Genomic DNA, 19309 nt, shown 5'->3' with positions numbered 1-19309 from the left:
GAACGAATTGTTCTTAAGCGTTGAAGTAGCTCAGATATTTAAAGGCTAAGCACTCTGGGGCTCCAAAGAAAACGGTGAACTAAATCGTGGCCTTCACTGGGGCGCACAGGAACGTTTTTCCTCTCCCTGGTGCCTCAAAGCGTCCCGCTCAGATCCTATTAAACGCGCTATACCGCGAGCGTACCGAGCCTTACGCGACAGATATTACTGAGAGTTCCGCATCATTTTTTTTTTCTGAAAGTAGTTGACATACAGGACAATGTAATCCACTCGAAACAAAAAAGGGAAGCACATTTTCTCACGTAGAGCGCAATTCATACTATAAACAGATATAAAAAACACACACTTTATTGCGATGGCAGTCATGTGCTTTAACTGTTCGTGTAATTCAGTAATCGGATTTTGATTCACCGTTTACATTAACGGTTTTCTTTTCAAATGCATTTTTATGTCCAGACTCTGCTGGCAGCATTCCCTTGTTTCTAGTTTTTAACGTTTCTTGTTTGTCTTCTTCCTGCCGTACCCCTAACATCTAAGAAATGGCAGCATCTCCACTCCGTGAGGGATGGCGAGGGTGCGGAGTACGGGGACTGGAAATGACATCCAAGTTGCGCCCCGAGTCACATCCGATTTGCGCCCCGACCGTCATTCGATTTGAGTCGTGAGTTGCACCTTGATTATTCCCTAAATGAAACTGCAACTCACGGCTCAAATCAAGTTCGCTTGATGGTGGTGCGCGCACGGATGGACTCCGTACCGTTATATACGAGGGAGTAAGCCGTTTGACTCTCGGGTACTAACTCACGGTCGTAGCCCAGTACATTCCACCTCTTGCCACCGTAGCGTGCGGACGCGGAATCATGAGCTCCGTTGGAGCGGCGACAGCGGCCCACGCCGGCCGCGGAAACAGGGTAGATGCTAAGGGAGATAGTGAGTATCAAGTTATTTTGCCTCAGTTGCCTACAGGACGTATTGTTTCCAATACGGTGTTTCTTCACGGCGACGTGAAAGCCCGACCGTTTCGTGTAGAGGACTTCCGAGACATGCTCGCCCGTGTTGGTATGCTCCCCGACGTGATTGCGCTGGGGGCGTACCAAATCAACCACGTGTGGGCGGTGACCTTCAAGAGTGCCGAGGCCACAAAGAAAATGCTAGCGGCCGGCGAGCAGGAGGTGAAGGGACGCCGGTGTCTCGTCATCGACCCGCAAGACCACCAAGTGAGGCTTAAGCTACACTGGCTGCTGCACGGCGTTGATGACGAGGACGTCCGGGCAGCACTCGCTACCTACGGCAAGGTCATCGAGATCACCAAAGAAAGATGGCGAGTACAAGGTGTCCTTGACAAAGGGTCTACGACGAGGGTGGTCACGCTGAAGCTAAAATCTGGCGTGACTTTGGAAGATTTGCCCCATCAAATTCGGGTGGCTGGGGAGCTGGCCCTCCTCGTCGCACCGGGCCGGCCGATGCAATGCCTTCGCTGCCAGGGAACGGGTCACGTCCGCAGAGACTGCAAAGTGCCACGCTGCTCCCGGTGCCGGCGTTTCGGCCACTCGGAAGCGCAGTGCGTTCGCACTTACGCGGCGGTCACGGGGCCTGTGCAACGCGAGGAACTTGACGAACACCTCATGGACGTGGTCGAGGCGGAAGCGGCCGCGGAAGGCACGGGACACCAGTCGACAGCGGAGGAGACTACAAGCACAACGGACTTCTCTCAGAGCTCGGAGCCTAGGACGCAGGAGGAAGCCGCACCGGCGTCTCAGCCACCAACGGGGGACGCCGAGCAACCGGCCGCAGCGGCGTCTCAGCCAGCAACGGGGGACGCCGAGCAACCAGCCGCAGCGGCGTCTCAGCCAGCAACGGGGGACGCCGAGCAACCGGCCGCAGCGGCGTCTCAGCCGCCAACGGGGGACGCCGAGCACCAGCCCGCGGAAACGCTAGGTGGTACAGGAGGCACAGTCAAGCGCAGCCTTGACAAGTCGGGTGAAGGGAGCGGCCACGAAACCACAACCAGCAGCGAGGAGCCGCCACTGAAAACGAACCAGGGGCGACGGCTGTTTTCCAAGCCTCGAACGAACGTCCATCGCGGTCGGGGGCCTCCATAGACGCAGCCGGTGCAGCAACTTCCACCAGATGCTTTGGCGCCGTTTAAGAACGCGTAGCGTAGTCCTCACGTGTCAGGTAAGCACCATGCGCCCGGTTTGTAGCCTTCATAAGTGAACGGTAATGAGTGGGTCCCTGAGCGTAGCAACATTAAATGTCCGGGGGCTGTCGATACGTCGAAAGCAAAGTCAGGTTTACCGTCTGTTAACAGAGCAGGACATTGACGTTGTAGCCGTTCAGGAGACGAAAGTCGAGGGGGAGGAGGAGACCGAGGCCATGGTGCGTCGTTTCACGTCGAGGTACTATGCTTGCGTAAGTCATGCTGTGGGGATCTCCGCGGGATGTGTATTGTTGCTGAAGAAACTGCCGGGTCTGGTTGTGGAGGGTGTGACGTCGTCGGGCAGGCTTGTTGTGTGTGATTGCAGCCTTGATAATGTGAACTTTCGAATTGTCTGTGTATACGCTCCAAATGCTGTAATAGAGAGGGAAAATTTTTTTGGGACTCTCAGGCAACACGTCGATACAGACAGAATGCTCATTATAACAGGTGATTTCAACTGCGTACTTTCTGGCCGGGATAAAACAAGTAACAACGCGTATAGAAATGCTAGTACTAATTTGTTATCCGAAATTGTTGCGGATTATGGACTCGTTGATGTCGGGCAATGTCTAGACGGGGAAAAAGACGTCCGATTCACCCACTTTCAAGGTTTCAGCCACGCGAGGCTGGATAGGATTTACGTTTCGCTGGATTTAATACAGAAATGCCAAAGCTATGATGTGCACGCGGTTTCCTTTTCCGATCATTGTTTGGTTAAGTGCACGATTGGGGGCAAGAAAGAAGGGTCCCCCTTTACATGGGACCTATGGAAATTAAACTCTAAACTTTTGGAGGACGAAACATTTACGACGTTTGTTAGAAAGAAAACTGCCGAACTAGATGGAACACATAGTGGCATCGGGGCGCTGTGGGAGTTAAGCAAGCAAGAGATAAAAATAAAAGCCATACAACGGTGTAGCTGTATTAAATATGAAGAAACCAAAAAGGAAAGAATGCTTAGAAACATCCTACAAAAATTAACGTTAGAGGAGGGAAGAATGCCCGGGGTGTTTAAGGACGACATAGCACAGATAAAGCATAAGCTTGAACTTATTGACGAAGAACGCTATCGCGGTGCCCTAGTACGCGCGAGAGCAGATCAATGGGCAGTAGGTGAGGCGCCCACAAAGCGTGCGCTCGGAATAGAAAAAGCACATGCACGACGCAATCAGATCAAGGAGATAACTTACATGGGTAAAGTAACGAGTGAAAAAAGCGAAATCGACTGCATTTTACTAGCGAAAAATAGACGCGGACGAAGAAGAAGTACACAGGACACTCGCTAGACACTAGCGACACAGCGACACAGGACACGAGTGTCCTGTGTACTTCTTCTTCGTCCGCGTCTATTTTTCGCTAGTAAAATGCAGTCAGATAACCAACTAGCCCAACTTTATGCCTTAACTGAAATCGATAATGCTTTTTATGAGTATTACCAAGCACTTTTCGCTCTTAAGGCGGTGGACGCAGAAAGCTTCAAGCGGGATTTCATAGACGGGCTGCCTCGTTTGGAAGACGAAATGAAGGACTGGCTTGAACGACCTATTTCGGAAGACGAAGTGAAATGTGCTATTGAAAGCCTGAACCCGGGAAAGTCGCCGGGGCCGGATGGGTTAAGCGCTGCTTTTTATAAGATGTTTAAATATGAAATGGTACCTGTGCTAACGAAGATGTTTAATGCAGCGTATGATCTTAAAACACTGCCCCCATCATATTCCACGTCCCACACAGTCCTCATTCCTAAGACAGATGAAGCGGAGAAACTTAAATTTGTCAAGTCGTACCGGCCAATATCATTAACAAACGTCGACTACAAAATCTTTATGAAAGTTCTGGCACAAAGGCTTCAAAGTGTTGTCCAACAAATAGTAGGGCCACATCAGACGTGCGGAATTAAGGGTCGCAATATTTTTACAAATATCCATAAAGCAAGGTGTGTCCTTGAGTGCTGCGACGCCCTGCACACGGGAGTGGCAGTTCTGCAGATTGACTTGGAAAAAGCGTTTGATTGTGTGTCACACGAGATATTGTTTTGTATTTTGGACCATGTGAACGTTGGGTTTGTAATTAAAGAGGGCGTCGCCCTGGCGTACCGCAATTGCACTACGCGGCTGATCGTGAACAAAAAGTTGGGAGCCCCAATTGAAGTGCAGCGTTCGGTGCGCCAGGGCTGCCCCCTCAGCCCCCTATTGTTTTGCATATACATCGAAGCCCTGTGTATGAGTATAATCAGAAATAGTGCCATCGAAGGCTTCCGACTGCATGAGTCGGAAGTTAAACTTTTGGCTTACGCAGACGACGTGGCCGTTTTTTGTATGAACGAAGAAAGCGTTCAGTTGGTAGTTGACACCGGTCGCGGAATAAATGGTCCCGGAACAAATGGTCCCGGAACTAATGGCCCCGGAACTTATGGTCCCGGAACTAATGGTCCCGGAACAAATGGTCCCAACTTCAAACTAGGAAGAAATGGTCCCACCACTACTGCTCCTATGCATGAGCGCCTGTATGAGGGAAGGAAGGGGTCAATGTGTTTATGTTTATATGTTTGTATTCGTGCACAATATAATTTGCATCTGTTGATATATAATATATTTGCTAAGGTTGAATTTACTTGAGTGAAATGCGGTATACAGTTTTTTTGTCGCACATGTACGTCCTCGCGTGATTCCTTTGCACGCCTTTTTTTTTTGTTATTCCGAATACCAGGCAAACCAGTGGCAGGCACTTCAATCAAAATCAGCTGTACTGGGCAGCCCAGGGCCGGTGTTTGAAGCGAATGCAATAACGGGCTGCCACAATTTTCTTATTTAGTGGCTCTAAGTGCACTCGCTTCGGTAACAAATTTCTTTGCTTGAGATGGCCCTCATTGCCCTCTTTAGAACAAATTGACCATGGTGCTGACTGTCGCGACAGCCTGGCTTGACCAGTGGCTCAGCCGATGCTCGCGATCAGACGTCCGCATGTCTGGAGACTGTGCCTGTCACCAATCTCGCTTACTAGCGGCGTCCCGCTACAGGTGCGGCTTCCTGGAACACGGCCGGACTCAGAAACTATCTTCTTAAACGGGAAGGGAGCGTCTGGCCGTGCCTGGAAATAGTTGCGGTGACTGATAAAACTTATGAGGGGGAGGGAGGGGGCAGAGAACTCACTAAGCACGCACCCGTGAAGTGCTTGCTCACAAGAAACTAACAGCGCTTCTTTCTGAGGCATGCCTCTACGTATTCTGTAAATCATGGATGGAGCCGCATGTTTCCCACGTGGCTTATTCTTCCCTTGTGTTTGCACGTAGCTCATTCATTGGTTATATAGTGACAAGGCAGATAATTGAAATAACGATGTTTTGATAAACCAAAAAGTCGAAAACATCAAAAATGAAAACATTACAAAAATCGAATAACTGAAGAGAGCGAGAGAGAAGTAATAAATAACAATATTCGTCTTCAACGTATAAAAAACGCGAACAGAAAAATAAAAAAGGCCGGAGAAAAACGGCGTACATACGAATAAAAATATTCCCCAAACGGGCCAATAGTGTAATGCCCTGCACTAGCACAAAAATGCATGGTTGGCATAAATACCGTGTTTAATCGATATAATAGGGAGTTTTAGTATAGCGGAAAGCACCACTTTAGCGCGCCCATAGCGTTAGCGGGCACGCTAACCGTAGCATAACGAGGCGCTATCCGTTCGCGATTGCGGCCCGCAAAACGTTAACGCTACAGCTAAAACGCTATACTAAAACTCTCTAATATATAATAATAATAGCGTAAATTAATAGCGTATAATAATAGCGTAAATTAAGATAACCGGTTTAACGGAATGTGAAAATCAAAGAAAACAAAAAAATGAAGAAGTAAGGAAATAAAAACTGCACTCCAGGAAGATACAACAAATTTGAACAGAGAACCCACGTGGAGTTTTATAGAATCATTTTGCCCGAAGAGGTCCCTGGGACCATTTGTTCCGGGACCATAAGTTCCGGGACCATTTGTTCTTACTTTCGAGTTGGGACCATTAGTTCCGGGACCATAAGTTCCGGGACCATAAGTTCCGGGGCCATTTGTTCCGGGACCATTTGTTCCGGGACCATTTGTTCCTACACCCAGTTGACACTGTCAAAAAGTTTGGCATGGTGACGGGTAGTTTTGTGAACTGGGCAAAGTGCCTAGGATTTTGGCATGGGGAATGGTCATCAACACCGCCAACCTTCGCTAATATTAGTTGGGTCACCACTCCAGTGAAGTACTTGGGCGTTGAACTGGAATATTACAGGGATAGTGAACCATACTGGCGTAGCCAGACAATGGCGTTGAGGGAGAAGGCCGAGAAATGGAAGGGGGCAAGGTTGTCAATTTTTGCAAGGGCCACGGCATGTAACTTATTCTTTGTAGCGAAGATTTGGTATATCATGCAGGTACTGCATTGTTCGCGAATCAACGTCCAAAGGCTTCACCGGGTATTTGCGGTGTTCGTTTGGGGTTCAACATGGGAGAGGTGCAGCAGAACAAACCTGTTTCGGAGAGTCCGAGATGGTGGCTTGGGGCTAGCGCACCTTTATGTGCGACAGCTGGTAAACCGGTTTTTGTTTTGGCGAGATGTTCGTGACCCGTTCTTGCAGAGTGTCATGCAAGTACGGCTGGCGCGTGCTATGCCGGAATATGTAGTATCAACATGGTGCATGCCAGGTGGCGTGTATGGGTATTTGAAGGAAATAGTTATGACGGCCCGTTTTCTATTCGCACGTTTTTCTGGAGAGTACCTGTCCTCTGTGACACGCAAAAAACTGTATAAGGACATTTGCGATGTTGTTTTCCCCGTCCCTATGTATAGGTATAATTACCGTGCTGGGCCAGGCCAAAATGTGCTAAAGCGCGTCAAAAGAATGGAGGTTCACTCTGGTGTGAAAACCTTTTTCTTCAAATTACACACAGGCACCTTGTCTGTTGGAACATGGATGCAGGATAGAGGGATATCTGTGCCATGGGGAACTCAGTGTTCAATTTGTAAACAACCAGAAACGATAGAGCGCGTTTTTCTGCATTGTTGGGCTGCGGTATTTTTGTGGGATGTCCTCCAGAGCACCCTTCATAAAGATTTCCCGCTGAGCCCCCATGGCATACGCTATCTAGCGGTCGAAAACGAGGAGGGGGCGCCCTTGGACCTCGTTATGTTGGTGGCCTTGCATAGAATATGGCGCTCGCGCATGGCCTGGCTCCACGGTGATGTGGACGCCCGACCTACGCGGCAATGTTTTCGTGAGTCTATATCCCAGTACGTAGAAGTCCAGAAGCGCAAGGCATACACTCCTGAGTGGCTGTCAAGGATAGAACCCTTGACTATGCTTAGGGAATTTTAGAGAGACATCAGCCTTCATATAGGTTGGTGGCTTGTCGCTCGAGTTGCTCATGTGAATAAGTTTGTTTTGTGTTTCTGTGTTGTGTCGAAGACCGGCATTAAAGAAAAAAAAAAAAACGGTCGTAGCCCAGTGGGTAAGACGACTGACACTAACTCTGTCTGGTCTACCAGACACAGGCTCGAATCCTGCCGGTGCCTGTGTGATTTTTTTTTCTCTCTCTCTCTTTCTCCCTCTCAGTAACCGGAATTAAGCGAGTTTGCGGGTATACATTCATCGAATTGGGGCGCTCGGCTGATCTGCACTAAAGAAGGCAGACGTTGTATGAGCGGGAAACCTTTGTCATAGTTTGCTCTCCAAGTGAAGTCTCCTTCCCTGAGCTCAAATAAATTAATTTGATTGGCCTTCCGCATACGGATTCACGCACTGATTAAGTTCACTTGTGTACCATGCCCTTACTGGTTACTTGAGGGTGCCTCACAACTAATAAGAGTCCCTCTCTTATTAGTTAGGATAACCTGCCTACTATAAGCAACTCAGTAGTCGTCGATTTAAAGCGTCCATAGCTGTACCACGTGCAGTTACGGCTAAACGAAGCAACGACGCGACTCTAAATTGTCCGCGAGGAAAGCGAGAGAATTTCGTTCACTTTCATCAAACAATTCCTAACGTTTTATTTGCTTGCAGCACCGCATTTTAGCACATGGGTGGTCGTCTCCAACATGCCTCTAGAAAAGAGACACACTTCTTTTCACTCGCACGTCCTTCACCCTACATTCCGCAGTCGGCAGCCTCGTCACTTCAAACAGGGGCCGCTTGTTGCGTTTTTTCTTCTGACCTCGCTACTTTTGGTTCAACATCGTCGCCCGACTTTGCCCAAACAGCGCCCCCCCCCCCCCCCCCCCCCTCCCCCCTTCAAGAGGCGCGGGGCGCCTCTGGGTTGTCTTGCGTCGCGAAGGTCTGTCGCCGTCCGGACGAACCGCGGTGTCTGGCCGGCATTCGTCTTTCACAGCCGCGGAAGACAACCGCCTGCACGCGCGCTTGAGAGGGGCGCCTGCGTTGTTTAGGAGCCGTCAAATAGCCCCTGTCGTTACTCGGTCGCACGCCGTTTCCATTCGCTTTTCCTTGGTTTGTTCCGCCTGGAAGTGCGTGTGGCCGAAAGCCGCCGGTCGTTGCGAAACGTGCCGATCTTTTGACCAGGCGCGCCCGTCCCCTTCCAAGTGGTGGTGCTTAGCCTATTCTTTTGAACGGGCAGCAAGTTCGGTGTCGTGTTCCACTGACCCGGCGGCCGGGGCGTTTAACCCGTGACGCGCTTCGCACATGCGTGTCCTTGCTGTCGGGTGCAGGTGGCACTGATATGGCTCTTGACTTCGGACGCGAAAACAGCCAGAAAAAGAAGGCGTGCCGTCTTCTCGTCTATAAATCTTTTTGTTTCTGTTTTTTTTTTTAACTTTCTCTAGGCGGGTAATTTACGACTGGGGTGTTTTTGCCAGCGATGCAGGATTTATTTCCGCGCAAATATGTGTCACCATTGCGCGTAGACTATGGGCCTCGAAGGCCTGGTTGCTTCTGGCGGGCTCAAGAACGCGAAGCTGACATCTGCGCGGGTGGCTGCACCACTCACTCTCGGCGGCAGGCTACTCCGAAGGTATTGTTTACGGGCCCTAAAGAATCACCCGGGCGCCTGCACTGTTCCCCCTGCCAATAGTCAGCCATTCGATCGTCTGGACGCGTAGTCAAAAAAACATTGCGGCTAAACAAGTGTGGGACTTCGAGAGAGACAGAAGAAAACTTTATTCAGCATTAACGTGAAAGCGGTTCCTCCGTGCAGTAGCTCATCTGTTGTCCGCGCTGCCGCGGCACTATTCCGTCGTCCTCAGGCTGAGAGCGGGACAGCAGTATCTCTCACTGCTTGAGGGAAAATGTGGGGTTAAAGGCGGCAGGTTTGGATCGTATTCAGTTAAACACATAATTGGGCAGGTGGGTGCATACTTGTTCTAAAAATTAGAGTGCGATAAACACAACGACATTCTTCTTTTGGAGAAGCAGGACAATCGTTCTTCTACTGTGTCGTTGTGTTTACCGCGCTCTAATCTTTAGAACTGGGTTATCTGCGCAGTCGAATACTCTAGGGTCCCTAGTTGCTGGCAGAATTCACATCTAGCCGAACGTCGCGTAAGGAAAGTAACTGCGTACGGACATGGGGGACAAAAAGTGTCTTGTTGAATATGAGTATGTCGTGTCTTTCGGTTAAAAAATTGTGTAGACTGGGAGTTTGTCTCCAGGTTCGGTAGCACTAAACGAATTCTTGGAAAGCGAGCAGTGGTGCAGACTTCGAAGTGGTAGCCACAAATCCGTGACCGAGGTTACTGTCATACCGTATTTACCGTGGTTTTAACGGCGTAGCTCTGCATTTCCACAAAAATGCGGATATCGCGGAAGTTCCAAATGTAATCGTTACAATAGCGAAATGGAGCAAACAGGTCGCAAAACATTTTGAAAAACTAAACAATACCAAATATATTTTTAAAAAATACGGAAAAGTGCGAACCGTGTAACACCCTTAATTTCCACAGTAATGCCAGATATCGCGAAAGTTCAAACTGTAATCGTGGTAATAGCGGAAATAGAAATAGTTTGTCGGATGGGATTTAGAAAACCCCCCAAAAAATGGCTGTAAAGAGCTCATACTCAAGACAAGCGAAATAAGAATGTTACGCATTACATTTAAACCTGGATGTAACGAACTTCTATGTAACGAATTCCTGTATTTAACGAAGTTTTTCAAGTTCCCATTTCCACGTATACCTTCATTGAAGTCCATGTGTTTGTGACCTTTGTGTAACGAATAAGTTGCGACGGTTAACCTGGGTGTAACGAATTTGCTACGCTGATGAATCAAGGTTTCCTGTCCTTTTTCTGAAAAATCGGCTGGTGAAATGCGCTAATTTAGCCAATTTCGCCCGCACCTCAACCTGTCGTGCTTTTCCACGAGTGAGTGCGGTGTCAGTTAGGTGCAAGGCCTGCCTGTCGGCCTATAGTCGCGTGTGTCCCCTGATATCTGTGATATGGGTTCGTGGATGATTTCTGCTCCCTGAATACGAAAAGATTTGTCTTTTCAACACAAGCTCGCAATTTTAAATGCCATCTCCGCCGGCGAGAAAGAAGAACGTCACCGGCCGGTACAGTGTCCCAGCTAACATCCCTTCAACAATTTTGACGACAGAAAAGAGCACGAAGTTCGCGAAAAGGCGCCCTTTCAGCTTAAGTTTGGTTCTTGAAACGCGTCAAGGCACCGAAAAGTATCAAAAAGCAAAAGTGATACTTAGTTACGTTCGTGAATTCGGGGGCCGTGTAGTAGCAGCAGCAAGCGCAAATCACGCAGTTTTTCAGTGTGAAATATATACTTGAACAAGGATGAGTTCAGCATCACTGATGCCTAGCATATTGAATTCGTTTCTGCCGCATTCTCGCAAGCTTTAACTCGAAAGCTGCATGTAACAAAAACCTGGATCTAACGAAAAAATGCGAATTTTGTGTCAACTTCGTTATATCCAGGTTTGACTGTTGTAGACAATTCTCTAAATTTCTGCAGACTTTTTTTTTTGTCATTGTTGTTTTCTTTTCGAGCGATTACAGCGCCTGCGGCCCCACAATATTGGGCGCCGAACACCCATTCTCATTCTCCGTCCTCGTGCTCACACGCTCCACGGACGGTAGTACCACGCAGTCCTCCTACCCGCGAGTGCTGTTTCGCGACACCTTTCACCACGCGTCCATTAATCCAGTCGATAAGGCTCATCCTTTTTTTTCCCCCGGCCACTGCGGCTGCTCGCGTGGCCTATTACGGCACTCTCGCCCGTGGCGAGAGCTGTGGGCTGCGTTGTTCCACGCCGATCTGCGGCGGACCGCAGTGGCTTTCGAAGGAACTCGCCTCCCAGCCGTGGGAAACCCGCAGCTGAACACGGGGTTCTCTCGCCCGCCACCGCCGCGATGGTATACACGCTGCTGCAGATCCCCCGTGCACTTCGTCCACGCTTCTTCCACGGGACACAGTGATGTGGATAACCAGAAAGCGTGCATCTTGGACCTTGCGCATCGGCCGCATGATATCAATTCTCACCGAGTAGCACTGGACTATAGGCCAATGGTACTCGGTGAGAATTGGTATTATGCGGCGAACCATTATTGGTGAACCATTCTGCCACTGGCCTATAGGCCAATGGTACAGTGGTTCAGGCCATGGGCCAAAGAGGATAGCAGTACCCTGCAACACTTAGCGCCGACTACTCGAACTGTATTTTAAGGTACAGTCCCAGCAATCTCCTCCCGCAAGAATTATAAAAATCCGTTCCCTATCACCGACACCACGCGCGATGAAAAATCGCGCATAATGGTTCCCTCTCAACTCGACCGCGGACAACGCGACGAAAGCTGCGCGCTCTCTCCCGGAGAGGGGGGCGGCTCGCGGCGTCTTATCCGGCGGCCTTCGATATGTGATAGGCCGGGGAGTTTTCCCCTTTTTTCGAAACGTGGAGGGGTCTATTTCTGGTTAGGTGCCACAAAAAAGCAGGCATGGCTGCCTGCTCGCAAGCAATCGCTCGGGCTGGTAGGGCGTCTTTGAAGCAATAAACGTTTGTTGTCGAGTGGTCTGGTTGAAAGGGAAGTATTGAGCTCATCGCTCAAACTCCGCACGCACTCAAAACACAAAAGAAACGGCAAAACTGTGCCTACAGGTTCAGGAATTGAAGAGGTTCGCACACAGCGCCGACGGCAGCGGATCGTCACAGGAAATGCGAGAAATTAGCCGCGCAGTGACAGCCGATCGGACAGCCATGGCCCAAATGACGTCGTATATGCCATGCCAGGGATGCATAATGAGGAGAACTGAGGAGGGTGCGCTCGGTTTTTCCGCGTCTTTCACAGCGATTTGCGCGCTCACCGCTTCACGTGCACGTGTAATATCTGGCTCAGGTATTCCTAATCTAAACGTCGCGCAGGTTTAAATGCACTGCTCAAATAGTGTTGCAGGGTCCCTTTAACTGAGAACTCAGAAATGTGTGGTGTATAGGCCCGCGGCCTACTGGGCGAGCCGGAAAGTGACCCGGTGTTGCTGTCGTGATGTGTTGCACTAAGCACGGTAGATGTTTGCTGAGTATGAGATCCTGAAGAAAAGGGGGAGGCCTATCCTATACGCGTACGCAAAAATTAATGTTGGCGTTGCTTCCGGCAAACGAGGGAAACGGACAAACGCTGCGAATACCCTTGCGAAAATTATCAGGCATTCCAGGGAACTTGACAGAACCACATTATTCTCACCATTTCTTGCGCTCTCAAACTTCGCTTTCTGAAAAATATAACGCAAAGTAATCGTCATACCGCATTATTGCCTTTTTACGTTGGCTGAGATGTCAATGACGGAAAACGGGAAAAATGGCCCCTCAAAAAACGGTCCAGGAACAAATGGTACAGATGGATGTATAAAAGGAGGGATGGTAGGGTGATCAAAACTTTTAATCTAGTTAATCGGCAGGCGAATCGACTAACTGATTGGCTTATCAGTTGTTGTGGAGTACAGAAAGACTAAAAAAATCTACTTTCTTGCCTTTAGGTAATCAACACGCAGGCGTTAAAATCATATGCATTCCCGCATTTTAAAGCAATATCGTGTGTGTATGCGTGTGCGTGTGCGTGCGCGCTCGCGCGCTAAACAGACTATCACGTGGTACAGACGTTTCGCGAACGTACCTTTAACTGCCGCCATTTCTCGAAGGAACGACGTCGGCGCCTCTCGTCTTCGAGTACATGCGGTTGTGGTTCTAACCATGATACTATAAGAACGGGTTGTTACTACGTAAGGCGATGCCCTCAAACATGCCTACGCAAAGTTTTGGTGGATTGATATCTCATGGTCCACTCTCCTCACGTGAGTTCAACCGATTAATGGTTAAAGTATTTATTCACGAACAATGCATTAATCGATGAATCGGTAGGGTAATCGATCAATCGCCCACCCCAAAGGATGGCTGGCATGCCCGAACAAGAGGCATCCGAGACTAGAGCTACCAGAGTTTGAAAAAATATAACATAAAAGAGCAACACAAATTTGATTGTACGTCTGTTGTTCGTACCATGTTTTCTGCTTAAAACACACAATCCGGTCGGAACAGTGAGGAGGCGGGCCCCCGTCCTCTCCCCGAACGCGTTTTGAGCTACCAGTTTTTCCGGAAACAATTTTTCCGGCACCATTTTTCCCTACTTTGGCTTTGGGACCATTTTTTCCGAGACCATTTCTTCCGGGGCTGTTTTTTCAGGGACCATTCTTTCAGAGACCATTCTTTCTGGGATCATTTTAACCCAAACCCGTCGATGACCCACGTATTGTGCCGTATACCAAGCTCCTGAGGGGGCTTTCAATCAAAGAGAATGTTCTGCGTATTTTGTGAACTGAGGAAAACAGTCCAGTTAATAGACAAATTAAAGTTAACAAATATTGCTCCGTTACAGCAGAAAAGAACCCGGAGATGTCTCGTCAAATTCGCAAGTATAAATAAACGGAGGGAGTAAGAGAATAGCCAGCGTCCGAAAGCAGCCCTCCCCCCTTCCCTCCCACCTTCCCCAACCACATGCACACAAGAAAACAGTATCCCCAAGCTCAGCAGTAAAACTTCCCGACTTGTAAAGGGCACGCAATCAACCAACTTGGAGAGACACTGGCGCCAAGGCCTTCGCTTCCCATCGACAGTGTCACAACTGCCATCGTTACACCTACGACGTGGTCCGTGCACATACCAACAGCGTTGCCATTTATTCACACCAAGCTGCTTCTTGGATGTAGTAGGCGCGTCGCCCCAATCGTCGGCCAACCTGGAACACACGCGATCGCAAATGGAATGGGCGTGACTCTTCCCGGCGACGAAGTGCGTGCCCCAACACCTCTTAGTCGAGAAGGCTGTGTTATTGAGATAGAACCAGCAATAGACGACGGCTGGAAACCCTTCCGCTCTTAATTTGCCATCAAATTGCGCCGCACCAACAAAAGTTCAAGAGCAGCGTTTATTCAATAACAACTTAAGCTGCAGTAAGTAAGCCCCGTTATCTCGGGTGGTGTCGTCGTCGTCTTGGAACGCCGGACGAAAGGTGCACTCTACTCGAGCAGCAAGCAAGGCTGCGGCAGGCTTGTCTCATGACCTGCGAATGAGGGATAAGTGCTCTGAAAAGGAAAGAGAAAAATAGTGAGATGCATAGATTGTAAGAGGCTGGGGAGGACAACTTTTTGGAAGAAGTCGTAGTATGCACAACACCGGAGGACTGTCTTTGAGCACTTCTTGGCACAACATTGCAGCGTGAAAATAACGCTGACGCGGGCAAAGACGAAAAGTGTGTGTCCCTCCCTCTCTATCCTTGTCTGTGTAAACGCTATTTTTTCGTTGCAATGTCTTCTAACCATTGCAAGTATGTTTCGACTAGCACTATGCCCTCTTTCACCAATTAGGCTTTGGGTAAGGTAACGAGTTGAGTAGGTGCCACAACAACATATATTTTGATTCCGTGCCAATTCTGATAGATCGCAACTTGACCTGGTCACCCGAGGTTAAACGGTTACGGGCCCGCATTTCTTCGACCACTCAGGTTTTGAAATGTTTTGCGGGTTTGCGCTGAAGCAGCGATTGTCATTCCATGGTCATGCTGCACAACGGTTATGGGGATGGTGTGCTGAGGTACAGCCTCCCAGTCCTACAACCAATATCAGACACAAGCAAGAAGAGTCTTGAGGCAGCAAGGAACAACAATTTACGTATCTTTCTTGGGCTTCCGAAGGGATCTTCGAGCGTCGGAACCCTTGCGGAGGCACGTTGCTTGCCTTTTGACGTGATTAGAAAACAGGAGACTCTCCGTGTACACCTGAGGCATCGGCTTCACTCAAGAAATCACTTTTTAAGTCGCGTATCCTCAAGCTGCTCGAGGTCTGGATTCGCCCAAGCAATTGTCAGAATGCCCCTGTTAATTCCAAACCAGCCGAAACAAATAATGCCTCGAAATTTCCCTCCTGGGAACGTTACTCCTTTACAGATTCAATGTCGCATCCCTGGAATTGGCCCCAAGAAGACAATGTCCCATACTGAAATACTACATATCGTGCTAGAATACATGTATAAAATGCATTCGGCTAGAACACACATATTTACGGATGGATCGTCATCCCCGCAAAGCTCTTCATCTGGAATGTACGTGCCACTTACGGGTGAAATGTTTTCATTTCGTCTGGAGCGACCAACATCATCTACAGCGGTTGAGCTATATGCCCTTAAAGAAACGATTGTTTACGTCCTACGCCACCAGCCGCGTCAGTCTTTACAGACTCCAAGGCAGCTCTGCAAATTCTGTCAAGGAGGAGCAGGTCTTCCCCTCACCATACCGCAGCCGCCGATATCTCCTACCTTCACCACCTCGCTTGCATTGCTGGACACACTATAAAATGGCAATGGATACCTGGCCACAGTGGTATTATTGGAAACCAAAAAGCCGATGAAGCGGCCCGTATGGGCCTTAACCACCGGAAATACCGCAAAGTGTACTTTACAAAAACAGACGCTTCCACCATGGCCCATCGCTTTGCAGTAAGTGAAAGAAACCGGCTATGGCGCAGCAACGAACCCAATAATGAAGTATTTTTGCACGCGATTGACCCTGAATTGACATCAAAACTTCCAAGAGAGCTCCCTCGTAGGCTGGAGACATTATATCATCGCCTATGACTGAACTCAGCCTACACCAACAGTTACCTCTTTCGCCTCGGACTGACGACCAACCCGTACTGCGATAACTGTTCTTCCATAGAAACCGTGGAACATAATTTATTAGAATGTGTGACCTACTTGGCACCAAAATCCCGTTTTTTTTTAAGATACTGAACGCCTAGATCAAGGGCAGGTAACTTTAAAGACCATCTTAGGACCATGGACTTGCCCCTCGAAGCAGCGTCAGGCCCTAAAAAGTTTTTCATATTTGGAGGACATTGGCCACATTTCAAAATTGTAAATTCTGTGACACTCTAAAAAATAGTCCGCCAAGCCCGCCAAACCACGCCAGGGTTTTTTGTTTGCTTTCGTTTTTTTTTTTTACTGCCCCTCTCTAGGGCCTGTTCTCCCTACATCCCCGACCCATAGCAGAGAAGCATGTAGGCGATCGCTAACGCCGACAAAACTCTCTGCTTTTTCAATAAAGAGCCTTCTCTCTCTCTTGGTGCTGACCGGTGAATACTTGGCGACGTCTTTGATGCACGGCTTGTTTTCAATAAACACGCGTACTTAATTGAACGTTGTGTCGTCAGCCGGCCGTGCCAGCGCCCACCGCGCCGACTCTACTCTGTCCACCATCATTGAGTTTAGATGCGCGAACGTCCGCTGGAACTTTTGTGAACTAGATAAGGACTGCACTGTTTCGCTTACCTTTTGATACTCATTCGCGCATTTTCGTACGCAATTGTTTCGTCAATATATCTCGTGGTTTTTGCCTTCGTCTCAGGCTATCCGCCGAGCCTCACCTCCTTATGACAACCGCGAGCAATCGAAGTCAAACAAATTTGGCGATCAATCAAATAAGTCTTGTCGACTATGCACCAGCGATGACATTTAAACAGCACGAAATTAAGATCGGTAGCCTAAATAATCTTTGTTTCTTCAGTGGTTCGATTATTATAAATATATCACTCAATAATTAAACCGATGCTTCTTACTTTGACGTTTCTACGAGATCAAACTCCACAGAAGGACCCAGTGACGTTATTAAAATTGGTAGCTGAAGCTTCAATAATTGTCCGTAGTACTATGTCAACCCTTTTGGAACAGTTAGCAATCGATAACACTATATATTGGTAGTTTGGCAATGGTCGCCTGCCAATAAGATTAGACCGACAGATCCAACGATAGTCGACTATAAGTAGCACATTAGTTTTCCTACTACTTGTAGTTCGATTGTGAGTCGACTATAGATATATCGATGTTTATAGTCGATATATTGATAGACTGCAGATAGTTTAATACTATCATTGCAGTTGGCTGTCGCAGTTTATCGATAGTAAGCTATTTTTTCTCACTGTAGTTTTCAATTGTCAGTCGACTGTAAACATATTGATATCTATAGTCGATGTATCGATTGACTGTAGATAGTATCGATAGTAAGATCGGTATTTTTGCATCACTAACGTAAACAGAGGGCAATTACCGTGCAGCCCGAGTACCACCCGCGAAGCAAGCGTGCAGTGGAGGGCGGAGTACTCGAAGAGCACGCGAAACGCGAAGAAACTCCGTACAGCGGCGGCCGTGTTCGAGTCGCTCCTCTCCCGTTGTCGCGACACTCGGCAGCGCGCGGCGATTCTTCCGGGGCCGATGCAAATTTATGTCCGAGAGTTGTTTTACATCCAATTACAATCCGCGCCGTGTCCCGCTGCCCGCATGCATAATTGATGGCCGTTTCGGGGACACGCCGCCTACGGGCACCACCGGCTGCAGGGCTCCTCTAACGGCGTCTTTCCCGCTATACAGCCCTCCGCCCGCTGCCTCGCTCTATTTTTTCTTCGCTGTTTGCGATGGGCACATTTCGCTGGCTCCCGTAAACGGAACTTCTCCGATGGCGGTGAGGCACGTCGAGACCGATCTCGCGCGCGTCGCGTATTTTACCACCACTTTTACATGGTTCTTGTATAGCGTTAGTTGAAAAAAATACAACTCCCTCCACCCCCCCCCCCCCCCACCTCCCCTCAAAAAAGAGCAAGCGAGTTGATGTACACGCATCATTTTTCTTTTCAATTAAAATGGGGAACACGAGAGCGACAGCCGAAACAGTTTAAAAAGTATTTTTTCTCTTATTTTTTTTTTGTGCTGGTACCACCCCGTAATTTTTAGGAAACGGTTATAAAAAAGACAAAAAACGCTCGTGTGTTTGAATTTGTTTAAAACAGAAAGGCGTTCCTTGAAATGCTTGATAACTTCGGTGCGCCGGTTATTATTTTTCAACTACCGGAGAGGACGACTGCGGGGATCTCCGTTCTCTCTCATGCGTATCTCTCAATCCGTGACCTTGTTTTTTTATTATTTTTTTTGTTCTTTATGTATGAATGCGGGTTCGCAATGGTAAAAAATAAAAGAAAGAGATATAACTAATGGCTCTTAATTCGCCGGGGCAACTGTAAACATTTCCCAAGCCCGGCACGCAATTCTGTGTGTAGGGTTCTTTTAGGTTCCTTTTTCGCCCAGATTGTCGTTTTCCCTCTGTCGTTAAAATACCATCTTTGTGTCCGACCTCCACCATTTTTATTCGCATAATGATAAAATTCATTGCATTCAAATATTCAAGACAAAAGCCTCCCTTTACTGTTCGGCATTTTCACATCAGAGAGGTTCCCCGGCCGTCGTTTTGGTCTGTCTGTCGGTCTTTCACTCGATTCAACCGCCAGGCCAAAATAACAGTTTAAAGAAAGATTAAACATGAAGTATATGTAAGCAAGAACTTACCAAACTACTAAAATTGGTGGCACGACTTATACATGTAACGATGTTAACGTAGTTCAACACAGAAAACATTAGTCATATTTATTTATTAGTCAATGTATTATACATTAATACAGAAGCATTAATACAGAATTGTTTTAATTAAAATACACGTAGAATTGGTTTTTACAAAAACAAAACAAAATGAGTTCAAAATGGCCGCGTATGTGCTCCTTTCATTGCAAATGACGACGAAAGGCGATA

General features: G+C 48.2%; 1 protein-coding gene across 1 annotated transcript; it reads left to right on the top strand.

Annotated features, from left to right (window-relative positions):
• The first annotated feature begins 860 nt into the window (after nt 1-860).
• On the top strand, nt 861-2102 carry LOC144179738 (uncharacterized). Its single transcript, XM_077708179.1, has one exon. The coding sequence runs from the start codon at nt 861-863 to the stop codon at nt 2100-2102; it is 1242 nt and encodes a 413-aa protein (XP_077564305.1).
• The last annotated feature ends 17207 nt before the right edge of the window (nt 2103-19309 follow it).

This window comes from Haemaphysalis longicornis, unplaced genomic scaffold, assembly GCF_048455015.1.
Source record: "Haemaphysalis longicornis isolate Haplotype H1 unplaced genomic scaffold, Haemaphysalis longicornis Haplotype H1 scaffold_4, whole genome shotgun sequence".
Taxonomy (NCBI): Eukaryota; Metazoa; Arthropoda; class Arachnida; order Ixodida; family Ixodidae; genus Haemaphysalis; species Haemaphysalis longicornis.
Note: the sequence above shows the minus strand (reverse complement) of the source record. Positions and strands in the feature narration are given on the sequence as shown.

What these genes read in the sequence shown, in the direction of transcription:
- LOC144179738 (XM_077708179.1), top strand. Translation starts at nt 861, where the DNA reads ATGAGCTCCGTTGGAGCGGCGACAGCGGCCCACGCCGGCCGCGGAAAC.